This window comes from Rhinolophus ferrumequinum, chromosome 18 (genome assembly GCF_004115265.2).
Source record: "Rhinolophus ferrumequinum isolate MPI-CBG mRhiFer1 chromosome 18, mRhiFer1_v1.p, whole genome shotgun sequence".
Classification (NCBI taxonomy): Eukaryota; Metazoa; Chordata; class Mammalia; order Chiroptera; family Rhinolophidae; genus Rhinolophus; species Rhinolophus ferrumequinum.
This window is the reverse complement of record NC_046301.1, coordinates 57743405-57760115: the sequence shown is the minus strand read 5'-3', so window position 1 is coordinate 57760115 and position 16711 is coordinate 57743405. Positions and strand designations below refer to the sequence as shown.

Here is a 16711-nt window from a genome sequence, read left to right as displayed (position 1 = left end):
GGAGCTTGGGGGACAAAGTGAAAAAGTTGAAGGGATTACAAAGTACAAATTGGCAGTTACAAAATAATCATGGGGATGTAAAGTAAAGCATAGGGAATATAGTCGATGATATGGTAATAACTATGTATAGTGCCAGCTGAATAATGGTCGGGGGATCCCTTCTTAAATTATATAAATGTCTAATCACTATGTTGTACACCCGAAATTAATATAAAATAATATTGAATGTCAACGGTAATTGAAAATTTTTTAAAGGGGGAAGGTGAAGGGGAATAAGAGGTTCAAATTTCCAGGTATGAAACGAATATGTCACGGGGATGTAACATACAGCATGGGGAAGATAGTCAATCATATTGTGACAGCTGGTACGGTGTCAGATGGTTGCTGGACTTACCATGGTGATCACTTCTTTAGGTATATAAATGTTGATTAACTATGGTGTACAGCTGAAACTAATACAATATTGTATGTTAGCTATATTTTTAATAAAAATCTTTTTAAAAGAAAAAGAAATAGAAAGACTCAATGGTAGGACTTTGAGACATTTCTGGTGGACTTGAGCCTGGAGCTGCTACAGCCATCTTCCTTCCATGATGGAGGAGCCAAGGAGACGAGGCAACACCAGGACAGCAGAACCATGCTGAGAAAGAGTGAGAAACCAGGGCCTAGTGACGTCATCTGAGCCATTGGATGAAGCCTGAGCTGAACCAGACTGTAGGAAAGATGTTAAAGAAAATTTGTCTTCATTGGTTAATGTGAGTTTTTGTCATGGGTTTGCTTTTTGTTCCCTCACATGAGAGACGTCATGTGAGGTGATGGTTAGCTTTTGTCTGTTTGCTTTTTGTTCCCCCACATGAGAGACCACATACGAGGTGATGGTTTTGTCTGTTGACTCTTTGTTCTCTCACATAAGAGACTATATGTGATTAACAATGAATACAAATTTTGAGGCCAAATTGTAGGGTAGATGTTAAGGAAAATTTGCCTTTATTGGTTGATGTGAGCTTTTGTCTATTAGCTTTTATCGGTTCCTGTACGCGACGTGATTTCTGTGCTGTGCTCAGGGGTTGAGTAAATCCCCCCTTTGGTCTCATTCTCCTGAGCAGGGGAGAGATGAGAGGATGTTGCTTTCTGGGTCTCATTCTCCCAAGAGGGGAGATATGGGATGAGGTTGCTTTTCTGTCCCCCTTTGGTCTCATTCTCCCAAGCAGGGGAGACGTGAGATGAAGTTTTCTGTTTGGTGTCATTCTCTCAAGTAGGGGAGATGTGAGATGACGTTTGTTGTTCTGTCTGTGCTGTGAGGTGATGGTTAGCTTAGGGTTGAAAGAATTCTTAATCAGGGGTTGAGAGAATTCCCTCTGTTCTGTCTGTTTCGCCCACATCAGCAGATGAAGTGAAGAAGTAGCTAAGTTATATCAGCACAATGTGACAGGCACGTTGCCAGGCTTTGGAAGACCTTGGGCTGATGGTCCCAAGTAAGAACAGTAAATATTGCTTATCCAGATGAATTGGCCCTTCGGCCGGATGGACAACATTCATATCAGTAACTGCCGGTCCCTCCCAGAACTGGCCATTCCCGGAGGGGGAGGCAGGAACACAAAAACGTGGCTCTAAGGTACATCTGAGAAAATATATAAGACAGACCTCAGTTGGCAGTGTTATTAATTATTATTTCATCATTTGTCATTGGAGATTTCTCATCATTCTAACATTTTGAAGACTTCCAGCAACATACAGCTTACTACACCAGGGGATGTCCTGACTTCCAGCCACGAACCTGGTGACGTCTGGCTGGTTCCCGACCTCTCCAGTGTTGTTCCCCACGGTTAGCCTTCTTGAGAACTAGTTAGCATCTAGAAAATTTGTGTGCAGCTTGCAGCTTACAACATCAGAAGACATCCTAACTTCTAACAACAACAACAACGATGACGACAACAACAGTAACATTCTTCAGATTGTTAACACCTTGAAAACTTATATGCAGCCTGCAGCTTATAGATCAGGAGACGCCTTGACTTCTAACAACAACAACAACAACAGCGATAACACCGCAGCATTCTTGGGAACTAGCAAGCAGCGGTGTGGGAGACGCCTGAGTTTCTCTCAGCTACAGACCTGGCAAGGTTTTGATTTATGACTTTTCCCGTGCTATTCTCCCCCAGTTTGGTGAGCTTTTGGCATCTACTGTAATAGTTACTATCCTATAAAGTTTATTACTGCTTTTGGATACTCCTTGCTGATGTTATTTGTGTATTTAGCCAAGTTATTTTTGATTAATAGTAAACATCTCTTAAACTTATATGTATGTGTACTCCTTTGATATGACATTGGTATTAATGTATATAGTTTAGTCTTAACCACCTTTACTTTCTGTCATTAGCACATTCTGTTAATTGCCTTTGTCTTTTGCTATTGGGTATTGTTAAATAAATTGGTTAGATATTGATAATTAAATTCATTAGCCCCATTCTAGCCTGTGTCCCTCCTCCTTCCTTTCCCCGCTCGTCATTACACAGACCTAACCCTGGGCTTTAAAGTTATATAAGCGAATAAAATCCCTCTCTGTTGGAAAAAAAAAAAAAAAGAAAGAAGACAGGAAGAGAGCCAGAGAAGGATGTAGGTAAAAATGCAGGTGAGGACCCAGACGAGGATATAGAGAAAATACAGGTGGGCATGTAGGTGGAAAGACAGTAAGAGTATAAAGATACAGGTAAGCTTACCGATGAAGATGTAGGTGAGGCGCCAAGTACAGATGTAAAAAATGGAGGCGGATACAGTCGAGGTTGCAGGTAAGAGAGGAGTTAATGATTCAGATGAGAATGTTGGTAAGAATTCAGGTGAGAGAATGCAGTAAGGAAGCAGGTAAGCGAGTAGGTGAGGACGTAAGTGAAGGAGCATGGAGCTGCTGGTGAGGACGAGGGAGGATGAGGACGGTGAGGAAGGACGGTGAGGGCGCAGGTGAGCGTGAGAATGCAAACGAGACTTCTTTCTCTCTTTCTTCCTTCCCTCCCTCCCTTCTTCCTTCCTTCCCTCTCTCCCTCTTTCTTTTTCTTCCTTTCTTTCGTTGGTTCTCGGAGATTTCAAGTAAGCACAGAACTGAGATGCACGCGAGGCAGCTGGGGGCCACAGCTGCCTTTTTCACCCTCTCAGAGACCCCCAGATTTTGCGAGACCCGTGAAACACAACTGCAGCTTTATTGGGGGGACGGTGATGGGGGAATCAGTTGGGACAGCCAAAGACGATCATGTTCTCCGTGAAGTTGGCCAGTTCCTGGCACAGTTTCTGGTTCTCCTCGTCTTGGCATTCCTCGGCCTCTGGCCACAGCTCCACCCAGGTGTCCTTCCCGATGATGTAGCTGATGCTGGTGGGAGGGAGGGAGGGAGGGAGGGAGGGGAGGCCGGTCAGCGGGAGGCCCGGGAAGGGTGGGCGGGGCGAGCAGGCGCAGGCGCAGGCGGCACTCACTTAGGTTTTTCTCCCCACAGGTCCGAGGAAAGGCCCCATATGAGGTAGTGTTTCCCTTCCTGCAGCTTCAGGGCGGCTCTGCACTTGATGTGACTGATGAACCTGCGCTCCTGTCCGACCTGCACCTCATCAGAGCCTGGAGGGGAGGGAGAGGGAATCTGAGCGTGTGGGGGGGGGGGTAGGGGGGTGGGGGGGTGGGGCAGGAAAAGGAGACAGAGAACGGAGCTGACCTGATTTGATGATCTGCTTGATGACCATTACATACTCATCAAAGTCATCCGACAGCTCCTTCCTGTGTAGCACGGTCTTGTACACTGAGAGGGGAGGACAGCAAGCGCCATGGGCAGGGCTGACCGCGGGACACCCTACCTGCAAGCGCTCCTAGGCATATGGCTCCCCCCATGCAGATCACACAGCCAGCCGTGCTCCAGCTCCCATCTCCCCCCAGGAACACATGCAGCCACATGTGGTCATACAACTCCTGTCTCACACCGCCATGCGCACGATTACAGCCACCCCCACCTTATCACATACACAAGGACAGCTACTCCTATCCCATGTCACCATGTCACACAACCCTGGCTACCCACAAGTACAACCTCACACACACACAACCACATCCACTCACAATCTTCTTTTCTGACACACTTGCACACACCTCACCCACTTAATCCCACGTAATCATGACCCCCTTAACGCACACATACACACACACAAACACACACACACACACACACCAGTCACCCACAACCACAGCCTGAAGCACAGCCATATGCAGCCGTGGCCACTCACAGCCATGACCACACCTGCCATTATACAGTCTCACACGCACAGAGTTACACACACCGTCACTCACACACAATCACACATGCACATGCCCCCCTTACCCCCACTCACCATAGTCCACTCCCGGCTCACAGGCCTTGTCCAGCCTGTCCTCCGAGCTGATCTTGTCATTGTCCTGGTGCATGAAGCAGTTCTCTGCAGGGTGAGTGGGGAGGGAACATGGTCTAAGGCCCACCTCCCATGGGTGTGGACAGCCCCAAGCCCATCCCTCTCGGTGTCCACTGGGTGTGGGCTTTTGGGGCCTCTTGGGTCACCCCCATGGAAGTGGGGGGTCCAGTGGGTGTGGCCTGCCGCTTGCTGGCTCCTGTGCACCCACCCTCAGCACAGCGGCACATTTCATTGTGGCAGAGTTTGCTCAGCATTCCGTCCTCCTTCTCTGGGTGGTAGAACTGGGTGCAACTCTCATCTGTGGGAAAGGGAGTGTGAGGTGTCAGAGGGCTAGGGCCTCCACCCAAGACCACACCCACGGGGTTCAGATTCCCAACTCAGACCTAGAGATGCTAGGTGATCCCTGGGACCCCCAGCCCCCAACTCACAGACCCTTGGGACCCTCAGACCCCAGGTCCTAGGAAGGCTCCTCACCCAGGTTGTAATAGGAGTACACCTTGACTGCGCCAGGCTGGATAAGCCCCACATTAAAGAACTGGTGAACTTTGAATGCTAGACAGTCCTCCTGGGAATGCGAGATCTGGGGAAAGGAGGAGGTTGGTCAGTGGGGTGACATGGGAGGGAGTCTGGGGTAGGTACTGGGGGTGGGGGGCAGGAAGTGGCAAAGTTTTATGAGCAGTTCAACAAATCTATTTTCTTTTTCTCCAAGGCTCACGACTCGATTACACTTCTCAGCCTCTCCTTCCATTTGGTGTGGCCAAGCAATTGAATTCTGGCCAACAGAATGCTGTGTATGCCCATGAAAATATCTCATGATTATTAATATTGTACTGTATATTTGCAAGTTGCCAAGATAGTACATCTTAAAAGTTCTCAACACATACATACACACACACACACACACACACACACACACACACACACACAACGATGTGAGGTGACGGACGTCTAATTAACCTTATTATGGTGCTCATTTACCAATCTACACATGTAACAAATCATTACATTGTGCACCTTAAACCTACACGATGTTATGTGTCAATTATATCTCAATAAAGCTGGAAAAAATAAATGAGGAAAACGAAGGAAGGAAGAAAGAAAGATGTATATGTGATAGACATGTATATTTGGAGAAAAATGCTAACAATTAGTGAATTTGGGTAAAGGACACATGGTACTTTTTAATACTGCTTTACAATTTCTCTGTCAGGTTGAAATTCTATTAAAAATTAAAATACAAAAAAAAAATTTGAAAAACCCATTTCACGCACAATCCCTTTTTTTTTCTAGAAAGACTGGATCCAGCAGAGGACTCCAAGACAAAGACCAGGGAAGGAAAGGGCCAGCCCACTAGGGGTGAAGATCCCTCCAGAAGCCTTACCTTGTCCAGGTAGATGATGAGCGTGTTCTTGTTGGTGAAAGCCTGGTTCAGCTCATACTTGGAGATGTATCTGTCAGTGCCAGTGCTCAGCTGGGGAAGGGCAGGGCGTGTGAAAACCCCACCTGGATCGCCTTCCCTCCCTCCAGTCTCTTCCAGACACCAGGCTCCTGCCCACTGATCCCAGCCCCCCAGCCCAAGACCTTCATACCGTATTGAGGTCACCAACGTCAGGAGCAAAGCCAGTCATCATGGATATATCCAGGATGGACATAGTGGCATCACTGTCTCCCAAGTACCTGGATGGGGCAGGGAGAGAGGGGTTGAGTCTCAGGCGGGGTCAGCCATGGGGTTCAGTGCCTGCACAAGAGGGTCTGATCAGGGACTAAGGCTTCTGGTGCCCACACAGCAGCATAGAGGGATGTTAGACCTTGGGAAACACTACCCCCAGGGGAATAAAGGAAAGGCGTCGTAATGGTCAAGGTGACTAATTGCTCAGGTTCTGGAATCCAACCGCATGAGTTCAAATCCCAGCTCTATATGACATTTGATGAGTCACTTGACCTCTGCGTGCCTCCATTTTTCTAGGAAATGAAGACAAGAATATGGGCAGGTCTCATTTTGCATGATTCCGTTACCATGGTCTGGCTCAATAACACCAGTCCCCCACAACACAGTTCTAATTTCAGTATCATGGTATATTAATTGTGAGTAATTGCCTAAAGGACAAATCTTGGTGCTACCTCTTCAGTCCCCCAATCACTACAGAAATAACAGGTGCACATCACAATCAATGACCAATCACGTCCCTTCTTTCAAAGTCTGTGACAGGTCACTGAGCACCTGCCATTCAGGTCACACACAGATAGCAAAGCACGTAGTTGTGTTACTTCCTTCTCTCCCGTGACATTTTACCAAAATGGATCATCGAAATAGGGAACTGGCCAGAAAAGATGAAAGTGTGGCAAAGGAATGAAGAGTGGTAATGCTGGAAGTAAAATTTCTATAGCACATGTATGGAGTCAGAGAAGAAACAGCAGAGTGTGGAAATGTGGACCCTGCTCCCATGGGGGAGGCCAGTCAGGCAGCAAGAGAAACTGTGAAGGCAAGCGCACCGGCATAAATGAGGAAAGTGGCCTCCAGAAATCGAAGATGTCCCAGAGGCAATGACACCGGCAAAAAACTTCACAGTAAAGAAACTCTCAAATACCTCATGACATTGAAAGCTTTGAGTAAAGCTCAAAGGAGTGTTGGAAGGTGACCCAACCTTGGAAGGGAACATTCACGACGTCATAGGAAAGATGCTTGCTCCATATCATAAGTTATACAAAGAGAAGAGAGGATGCACTGTTCAAACTGCAGTGCTTTGGGTAAATGCTTCACAAAAACGAAACAAAACTTCAATTTCAGTGTGCTAGTGTTTTAAATTACAGTGCACTAAACAAGTACTCGTTGTACTATACTTTTCATTTCTCTATACCTTTATAATGAGACTTTTTGAGGTCGTGATACAAAAACTTTAAAGGCCCTGGAACAACTGTGATTTGCCTCACCGATTATTAAGATCACTTTGCAGTCTGAGCTTAGGTGGTCATGGCCAGTCTCACCCTGCCATGCAGAGCGAGGACTGCCTGTGCTCTCTACCTCCTGGCAGGTACTCAGCACAGCACTAGCCACACAATACACTCCCAGAAAGGATTAGGTACCACGGATAATATTTATAAGAAGTCTTGTTGGAGACTTCTAGCAAAGGAGTGCTTCTAGGGATGGCCAAGAGGAACCCCAGTGACCCATTTCTTACCTGGTACAGATCTCAAGGTGCATGGTGCTCTTGGCATCTTGGGGCTTCTTGACTAGAAACATAAAAGGCAGAAGGATGGGGTGGGCCCAGGAGAGGGGCAGACACTAGAATGGCAGTCGGGGAAGGGTGACAGATAGGGTCTTTATTCCTTCTACCTGGTTCAGTGGCTGGTCTTATGTTAACCCTGAGGTCGAACTTCTTGCAGGTGGCTTTGCCTTTGATCTTGGCATGGTACATTGTCACCACCTGGTGAGATGGGACCAGAGACAAGGTGTCAGCCTACTTGACTTGGGAAGAGGGTCCCTTTGGGGTACAGGGTCCGAGAGAAGGTGGTGAACCAAGGAGGTGTGGGTTCCGTTCCTTACCGACAAGGTGCCTTGTCCTTTCCCTTTAGCTGTTACTGTGAAATTCTCATTTTCCTTGGTCTACAGGGAGCGGGGAGAGAGAAGAGAGGTGTTGGGAACCAAGCCTTCCCCTGGCTACAGTGGTCATCTGCCCTCCTTCCTGCCTCCTGGCAGACCCTGACTGGCATAGAGGATGTGGGCAAGGAGGGTCTGTCCGAGCGGTTGTACCCCTTCTGAGCGCAGGAGACTGGCAGATTCCCAGAGGATACGGTGTACCACCGGAGAGCTGCGGCTGGGCAGGTTGATGGACACATCCAGATTCAGCTCCTCATGGTCAGGGACGTCCCGCTGGTATTGGGCCAAGGCTTGGAACACCATGATAGTGGCCTAGAACCCATGAGAGAGAAAAAGTGTGACCTGGGAGACTGAGACAGCGGTTAGAACCCACTTGGGGATGAAGAGACTCAGATCAGAGCTGGGACACTGAGACTGTAGTCTAGAACCCTACAGGGAGAGTGAGGATAAGACAGAGGGTTGGTGAGTAGTGAGGACATGTTCTAGAACTCTCTGAGAGAGAGGGGCTTCAGATCAGTGCTTGGTGACATGAAGACTGTGACCTAGAACACAAAGGAGAGCACAAGGGAGACATTAGACACTGAGGATATGTTCTAGAATTCTCTAAGGGGCAGAGGCTTACATCAGAGCTCGGAGATACTGAACACATGTCTAGAAAGTGCAGGTGTAAGGCTGAAAGTGCAGGCATAAGACTGAAGGTCTAGCAACACTGAGAATGTGATCTAGACCCATCCAGAGAAGAAAGTCTAAGGCGAAGGTTTGGAGGCACTGAGAATGTATCCAGAACACACTTGTGAAAAAAGAATAAAGTTGGAGCCTGGGGACACCGAACACGTGATCTAGAATCCAAAAGTGACACTTGGAATGTGCTTGCGAGCCCATCAGAGAGAAAGGGGGAACAAACTGGAGCCTGAGTTTGCTGGAGCTTGAGGTTGCTAAAACCATGGTGTAGAACCCACAAAGGAGAGAGAGGTTTGGATAATATTCTAGAATAACACGGTCTAGAGTCTACAGTAAGACAAGGTAACGCTGGGAGCCTGATGGACCTGAACCCACTAGAGGGAGAGAGGGACTTCATTAATTCCCTACAATAATTGGGAACCTGGTCTAGAATCCAGTAGTGAGATAGGATAAGATAGGGAGCCTGATCAACTGGGAACATGGTCTAGAACCCACCAGAGAGAGGCTCACACCGGAACCTGGGCCCCGAGAACATGATCTAGACACCAAGAGGGAAAGGGAGACTCAGAATACAATTTGAGGCATCCAGGATCTAGTCTAGAATCTACAGATAGATTTGCAATTCAAAACAAACAAAACAAAACTGATTTCTCAATTTCATTCCAACAACTGCCTCTTTTGGTTCTCAGTCTTATCCAGGAGGCCAGTGGGAGGCCAGAAGAGGTAAGGATGCAGTTGCCTGGGGGATGTGGGACCACTTGCCTGGGTGGACCCGTAGCCACCTCCATAGTATCTCTGCTCGTTGAGCCAGCGCACAACGAGAGGCACAGTGTCAAAGTCTCTGAGCCGCAGCAGGGCCAACAGGGCATAGGATGTGGCTTCCACATTGTAGAGCTTCTGGCCAGGCTCCTCCCAGCGGTTCTTCTCTGCAGAGAGAACATCAGCCCCTGCTTACTGCTCTGTTCAGCCTGGAGATAGCTCAGAGAAATCCCAGAAAACAGACTCGTACTAGACCTCTGGGTGTTCAGGTGTCCTGGCCAACATTTGAGGCTCCAATATACTGGCTCCTGCCTCACTCTCTTCCCTCATCAGCCTTCACTCCTCAATTTAAACTCTGAACTGCAGCCCCACTGATCTATGTGAGATTCCCAAAACTTGCCATGCTCATTCTTACTTCTGAGCCTTTGCAAATTCTGTTCTACTTGGGGCACCTTTTCTCCATCTACTCCTGGTTAATTCTTACTTATCCTGAACAATTCAGCTTCAGTGGCACCCCAAGACAGAGTGAGGCCTTTCCTTCTGTCTCTCAAAGCATCCTGTGCTTCTCCTGTGGCAGGAATATGACGCTGTACAGAAATCTATTAACTCATTTCTTTCTTCAACTAGAGTGTGAGGCCATGATTGCAGGGGCTCTGCCATATTCACTGTGATGTTCCAAGTGCCTAAGAAGGTACGTATAGCATAGACTGTTACCATTCCCCCCTGTTCCTGGGCACAGCTGGACTACATTTCCTAGATGGCTTTGTGGGTATGGTCACATGACTGAGTTCTGTCCAATGAAATGTGGACAGCAGTGATGGGGCCCCTCCCATGTCTGGTCTACCTCCCTTGCACAGTCTTCCTGTTTCCCCTTCTGCTTGGATGGGATGGATTCCAAGACTTTGGGGTGGCAGAGTCATGAAAAGATAGAGCCTGAATCCCTGTATCACTCGTGTGAAGGAAAGCTGTTACCAGCAAGAAACCAACTTCTGTGTGTTAAACCACTTCAGTATACATTCAGATATGTTATATCAGTAAGCATAAACCTGATATGGAACCAATAATTCAGTGCTCACTCTGTGCTACCCACTCTGCTAAAATCCCTATGCCAGTATCGTATCTAATCCTAATTACCCTTGAGATAATGCTAATGCAATACTAAAGGCAATAGCAATCTGAGTGACAGACCTCTTACCGTGTGCTAGACTTTCTTCTACCTGCATCACTCATTTAATCTTTACAACCACTCTATGATGTAGGTGTCATTTTAAACACAAGGTCCAGAGAGGTTAAGTGAATTGCACAAGGTCACACAGTGAGAATGTGGCAGAGTGGGATTTGAACTTGAATCTGTCTGATATCAGCTCATAGCCTTGCTCCTGTGTTATAACAAGTGGTCAACACACACTTGTTGAATGATGTAATGGACCTTTTTGTATAACTATAAGGACTTTTCACACCTACAGCCACCTACCCCAGCTCAGCTTAGCGTCATCCATCCCAGCTCAGCTTAAAGCCATGCATCCCTCCTTGCCCATCAGGCTGCCCCTCACCTGTGGCTGCGTTCAGAAATTTGTTGAGCCGGGAGCCCTCCAGCTTGTCCAACTGGGCCAGGGCATAGCCAGCAATGGCTACAGTATATGGTCTCCGCAAGTTCTCGTACTGGGATTCAAGGAAGTCTCCTGCCTTATTGATACTGCCCTCCAGGCTCTATGAGAAAAAGATTGGGTACTCTGGTCAGGTGGGCACTGCTGCCACCGGGAGCTGGCAAGGATCACATAAGCACCATTTCCTGGGTACAAGGTTTCTGTCCTTGAGGCATATCTGTCTTGGATCTGTCTATGTTTGAGGATTTCTCAGACATATTAGCCACCTTAAATTGCTTTGTTGCTGAGTACCTACTATGTGCTTGGTGCAGTTTATATACCCAGCGGTATACTGGTAAATGTTTAATAACCAGCTGTCTAGTCGAGGTGGGGGCTGGTTTATAGATTGCCAGTTACTGTGGTGTAAATACTCCCAGCATGGCCAACTTCAAGCCACCAGTGTGACGTACCTTAACATGGAGTGGGAAAGAGATGCCTCAAATAGGCACTCAGGAGTTAGAATGAGCCAGAGTCGGCATCATTATCACCATCATCACCATCATCGCTAACACTCACTATGTGCTTAGTCATATGTGCACTCGTTTTACCTCAAAATCCTATGAGTTAGGTATTATTTTCACCATCATACCTATTGCAAAGATGAGACTACTGAGACCTAGAGAGATGAGGGCCAGAGGCAGACATGATTTGTAGTGTTTGCTGATTTCCATAGTGTAAATACAACCGTGGTCAATTTCAGCCTAGCAATGTGGTGTCACTGAATGTAGAGCTGGGAAGAAACGGGTAGTAGCACAGTACTATACAGTATGTCCACTATACAGGTATGACAGACATAAATAATAATAAATAGACAATTATAAAAGTTAGTAAAATAAGAAAATATGAGTTTTGAGTGTGTATTACCTTTGTTTTTATGTTTAATGTTTAGTCTAATTTATTTAAGTGTAAGTTTATGTAATTTAATTTTTAATAATGATTGCATTTAACAACCAGCTGCAAAATTCATGGAACATTAACAATTGATTAATATTCCAGCTAGTTTCAGCACACTCTTCATTTGAATCCTAGCAGTCTGGTTCCACAGCCTATGCTATACTCCATTGTAAGGTTGCTATGTTGTAGTAGAAGCTAATCCTGTTGCCCGCCAGGCTGTCTCTCCTACATTTACCCATGACTTTTGTAGGAACGTCTACTTTTCCCTTGCATTCACATGGCCACAGTGGAAGCAGCCATATTTGCCCAGTAAGACCTACTTCCTGGTCTCAGCTGATTGGTCCAGAAGTGATCACCTTACTCAGGCTGAGCCAATCAGAATCCTTCCCTGGGAATCAGAATCCTTCCCTGGGAATCAGGTAGGCAGGCTGGCAGAGAAAGCTGAATTATTGGCCAAGAAGGGAATGAAGGACACAGGTGAGATGAACAAAGCATCCTAGCAGATTCCCTGTGCCAATTTCATCTTTGCACTTGACAAATTATTGGATGCTTAAAATAATTCTCCCATTAATTTTTGTATAATCTGGGTCACACATGTGTTACCTAGAACAATTCAGAGAGTCCTAAAACAATGCAAAGATTATTATACCCATTTTACAGATGTACACACTGAGGCCTAGTGAGGGGAAGCACCAGAGAGGCAGTAAAGTCAGATCTATCTGACCCTACAGCTTCTTTTCTACTATAATTTCTTTGAAATCTGCAAGGTTTGAATTAGAAAGGTCTGATTCTTGGTCATTAAAAGTAACAGGCTTCTCCCCTCCATCTTTTTTCTGGGGTCCTGAGGACGGAAAAGCAGCTGGCTGACGGTGGAATCCTGTGGTTCCCCACTTGGGAAGCTAAAGGTCAAACAACCCCCTCTCAAAATCCTAGGACAAAGCAGATGGAGTGATCACTACATCTCCAAGGTGGATGTATCCTGGGTAGGAGAGGGAAGGGAGAAGAGGATAGGGGACACTTACATTGACCTGTCCCTCGCAAATATCTTTAGCTTCCTGCAGCGCAATGAGAACGAAGGCCGTGAGGGACACATCTTTCTCCTCAGGATTCCTGAAGCCACCCTACAGTGTGGAGCAGGAAGAAAGGATGAGGTCACAATTGTCCTCACATTCCAACCAGTAGGTCAGGGCAATGCTGGATCTCTCACCAGTGTCTCACAGCATGAGTGAATGAACGAATGAAACTCATTCATTTTTCATTCACTCATTCTGCAAATGTTGCTGGTGCTGTGGATAAGATTGTGGACAAAAACCATATACTGACCCCAGGCTTTATAGAGCTTCCCATTCAGTAGGGGAGACAGACAAGAACCAACCAGCTCATCAACAGATATATCATTACAAACTGATCAGTGCTACGCAGGAGAAGTGGGTGTGGCAGTGAGAATGGACAGTGAGAGTGTGACTCAGTCGGGGAAGTTGGGAACAGTGTCCTTGAGGGATAAGTGGAGCCACAATTTAAGGAGTAGGATTCAATTCTCACAGAGGGCAGGGGTAGCATGCCAGGGAGCAGGAATAGCATGTGCAAAGGCCCTGTGGCTGGACAGAGCAAGGCTCCAAGCAGTACAGCTGGAGTGTGGAGAGACCGGGAAGGATGTGAGGCTGGAAGCCCAAAATGTCAGGATATGGCAGTGATTCTCCAACTTGAGCACACCTCAGCATCACCTGGGATGGGGGGCTTATTTAAACTCTGATTCCTAGGCCCCCACCCCTAAAGTTTCTGATTCAGTGCATCTGGGCTCCAGCCCGAGAATGTGTGTTTCTAACAAGTTTGCAGGTGATGCTGATGCTGCTGGCCCGGGGACCACACCTTGAGAACCACAACTCTAAGGAGTTCTGAGTTTATTTTCAAAGCAATCGAGAGCCAGGGAACTTTCATTTTGCACTGGACTCTGCGAGTCTCTGGTCTTTGCAAAGGCGGAATGACACTCTCAATTTCTGTATTCCTCTGTCCCCCTACACAGTGCATTGGGCAAATGGCAGATGGAATCTCTCCTGTCCATCCTGTGACACTCAGGACCCCGCCCCCCCCCCCCCCGCCCCCCGCCTGCCCCAAATCCCTGACTCTTACAGTCATTTCTTGGTGTATCACAGGTCCGTCCTCCTGGAAGACTCCATCGGGCTTCTGTTTCTCCAGAATTAGCCACTTGACAGCCCCACAGAGGACTTCGGAGTCGATGGCAATGAGGTTGGCAGCCAGAGAGAAGACCTTGACCACATAGGCGGTCAGCCTAGGGGTGGCACAGAGCATGAACCAATTGGCTCTGGGATCCTGAGACTGCCATCCTAGCCAACCAATGAGCAGAGAGGGGCAGGGCCTGGCCGGGTATGCCATTTCTGTGTGTCAGGGCTCAGGACCCAGTGTTGCGTGCAGGCAGTGCTTAATGACCGTAGGTCACTTAGCCAACGGGAGCCTTGACTCCGCGGGTGGAGCGGTCCAGTGGCAAAGGGCTGTGTGGGGGACACCAGCCTAGACCCGGGTAGGCTGGGATCCAGGCCCTGCTCAGGGGGGTGCAAGGCCAAGGATGGGCAAGCTCACCAGGTGCTTGATGGCCGGTCCTTGAAGGCCGCAAAGGCCTTGTTCGCTTGTCTGAAGGACAGCTCCTGGGTGTACCCTGCAGGGAAGAGGTAAGTGTTACGAGAGGAGCAGGGGCTGAGTGGAGGCGATGGCTGGTGTGTGTACACCAGAGAGGAGAGAGGTTTAGAAAGGGGACAAGGATTCCATCAAAGACGGGACAGGGGTTCAGAGAGGAAAGAGGGGCTCAGTACTGGGAGGGATATCTGGAGTGGAGGGGAACTTAAAGTGGGGATGTACTCTGAGGGTCGGGGAATCAGAGAAAGGAGGGGTAAGAAGTTCTCAGAGAGAGGGGGTTCAGAGAGGGGAGGATTCTCAAGGGGGTTCATGGGCAAGGGGGTTCAGTGCGCAGGGAGCTCAGAGAGGGGCTCAGAGGGCCCAGGGTCTCAAAGAAGGGAAAGCAGGAGATCTCGGAGGGGTGGGGCCTTGAGACGGGGTGGGGTCTCAGGAGAGGAAGGAGAGAGCTCAGAGAGGGGACTGGGGGGTGAGGCGGGGTGTCTCCAAGAGGGGTAGGGGACACACCCTTTTTGACGAGTTCCAAGGCCTCCTGCCGCTTGTCCAGGCCGATCTTGTCCCACTGCTCTGTTTGGTCCAGGTAGTGTATCGCAATGACGGTGGGCGTCATGCCAATCATGGTCTGCTCCCCGCAGCCCGACGGGGTCACAATGAGGTGCTGCAGTCGCTCTCCATCAATGGCGTCCTCCGCCATCTGGGCCACTGGGGTCCCTGCAGCCAGGAGAAAGGATGGTCTTCAAGCAAGGAGACCCACTGTGGGGTGGGGAGAGTCACGGCTGCCCCCAGTGTTCCCAGGTTTTGACAAGCCAGGGCCAAAGAGTCAGGGACAGCTTTGGGCTGGGGACATGCAACTGAGAGGGCGCTGTCCCTGGGTCCTCTTGGTAAACCAGAGGTAAAATAATTCCAGGAACAATTGGCATGAATACTTACATAATGTTTAATGCTATTTGCCAAACTCTGTTCTAAGAGAACACTGCATAATATTTCATTTCATCCTCCCAACAACCCTCAGATATTTGCCTCCATCACAGGTAGGAAACCAAGAGTCTCTCCCTGAAACCTTACAGCTGACAGGTTGCAAGGTGCCTTTCCAGCTCCTTTCTGTCTCTTTTCACCTGAGTCCTCCATCCTGGACAATTAGGTCCAGAATTTCTGCTCTTGAACTCTATTGCTTCTCATTTAAACTTCTTTATCAGCAAAAACTATTTGCTGAACTAAATCCTGCCTGGAGCTGTCAATGAACAGAACCAGGAGAGGCTATTCTAGATGAAGTGGAGCAGAGAGGCGCCATGGTTAATTATTCCCGGAATTAGATGGAACTGGGCTCCCTTCTCAGGGCTCACGGCCCCCTGACACCTTCCTGGGCTCCATGGGGTTGGACCAAGGGCCTCTCACCCTGCAGGAGGATCCTGGTCTCCGACTCGGTGTCTGGGACTTGGTCACTGAGGTCTGCAGCGTGGATCTCCTCTCGCTGCTCACCGTCTGTCAGTCGAATGAGACACCGATGGCACCAGCCTCCTCCCACCACACCCTGCATCACCACCCAGGCCTCACCCCCTCTCCTGAACTGACTCACTTTGGCTCAGGTGTTGTGGATCCAGTGTGCGAACAGCCACAGTTTTGTTTATTCTGATTCCTTCTGGCTGAACAGTGTTGAGGGAAGGCGAAGTCAGGAATAAAAGGACAGACAGACAGCTAGTCAGCAGGGCACTGTTCTGGGAATTACTGTAGCATAGGCATGATGGCATCTGCCCAGTTTTAGATTTGTGACTGGGAGCCAGTTACTTAACCTCTCTGTGCCTCAGCTTCCTTCCTTATAAAGAGGAGGCCATACAAACATCTACCTCATATCATTGTGTGAATTAATAACAAAATTAATAATGGTAAAGCAACAAAGCCTTTAGAAATCTTCTCATGTGCCTAGAAGCTTTCTTTACTCAGGTTAACTCACTTAATCTTCACAACAACCCAGTGTGGTGGGTACCGCTATTATCACTCCCATTTTAAAGTTGGGGAAAGTGGAGAACAGAGAGGTAAAGTAGCTTGCCCAGAGTCACACAGCTTGTAG

At 48.1% G+C, this 16711-nt stretch overlaps 1 protein-coding gene across 1 annotated transcript in view; it reads right to left on the bottom strand.

Moving 5' to 3' along the window:
- Positions 1 to 3175: 3175 nt before the first annotated feature.
- Positions 3176 to 16711, bottom strand: part of C3 (complement C3) — a 29251-nt gene continuing 15715 nt past the window's right edge. Inside the window, exons 22-41 of the mRNA XM_033134236.1 lie at positions 16220 to 16286; positions 16039 to 16125; positions 15151 to 15354; positions 14593 to 14668; positions 14125 to 14284; positions 13017 to 13115; positions 11008 to 11164; positions 9458 to 9621; positions 8168 to 8326; positions 7961 to 8020; positions 7751 to 7841; positions 7596 to 7647; positions 6006 to 6093; positions 5798 to 5887; positions 4891 to 4996; positions 4625 to 4714; positions 4360 to 4443; positions 3693 to 3776; positions 3463 to 3598; positions 3176 to 3361 (exon numbers count right to left, since the gene is read on the bottom strand). Coding sequence (XP_032990127.1) covers positions 3220 to 3361; positions 3463 to 3598; positions 3693 to 3776; positions 4360 to 4443; positions 4625 to 4714; positions 4891 to 4996; positions 5798 to 5887; positions 6006 to 6093; positions 7596 to 7647; positions 7751 to 7841; positions 7961 to 8020; positions 8168 to 8326; positions 9458 to 9621; positions 11008 to 11164; positions 13017 to 13115; positions 14125 to 14284; positions 14593 to 14668; positions 15151 to 15354; positions 16039 to 16125; positions 16220 to 16286 — 2196 coding nt within the window. The 3' untranslated portion in view covers positions 3176 to 3219. The remainder of the gene's footprint in view (positions 3362 to 3462; positions 3599 to 3692; positions 3777 to 4359; positions 4444 to 4624; positions 4715 to 4890; positions 4997 to 5797; positions 5888 to 6005; positions 6094 to 7595; positions 7648 to 7750; positions 7842 to 7960; positions 8021 to 8167; positions 8327 to 9457; positions 9622 to 11007; positions 11165 to 13016; positions 13116 to 14124; positions 14285 to 14592; positions 14669 to 15150; positions 15355 to 16038; positions 16126 to 16219; positions 16287 to 16711) is intronic.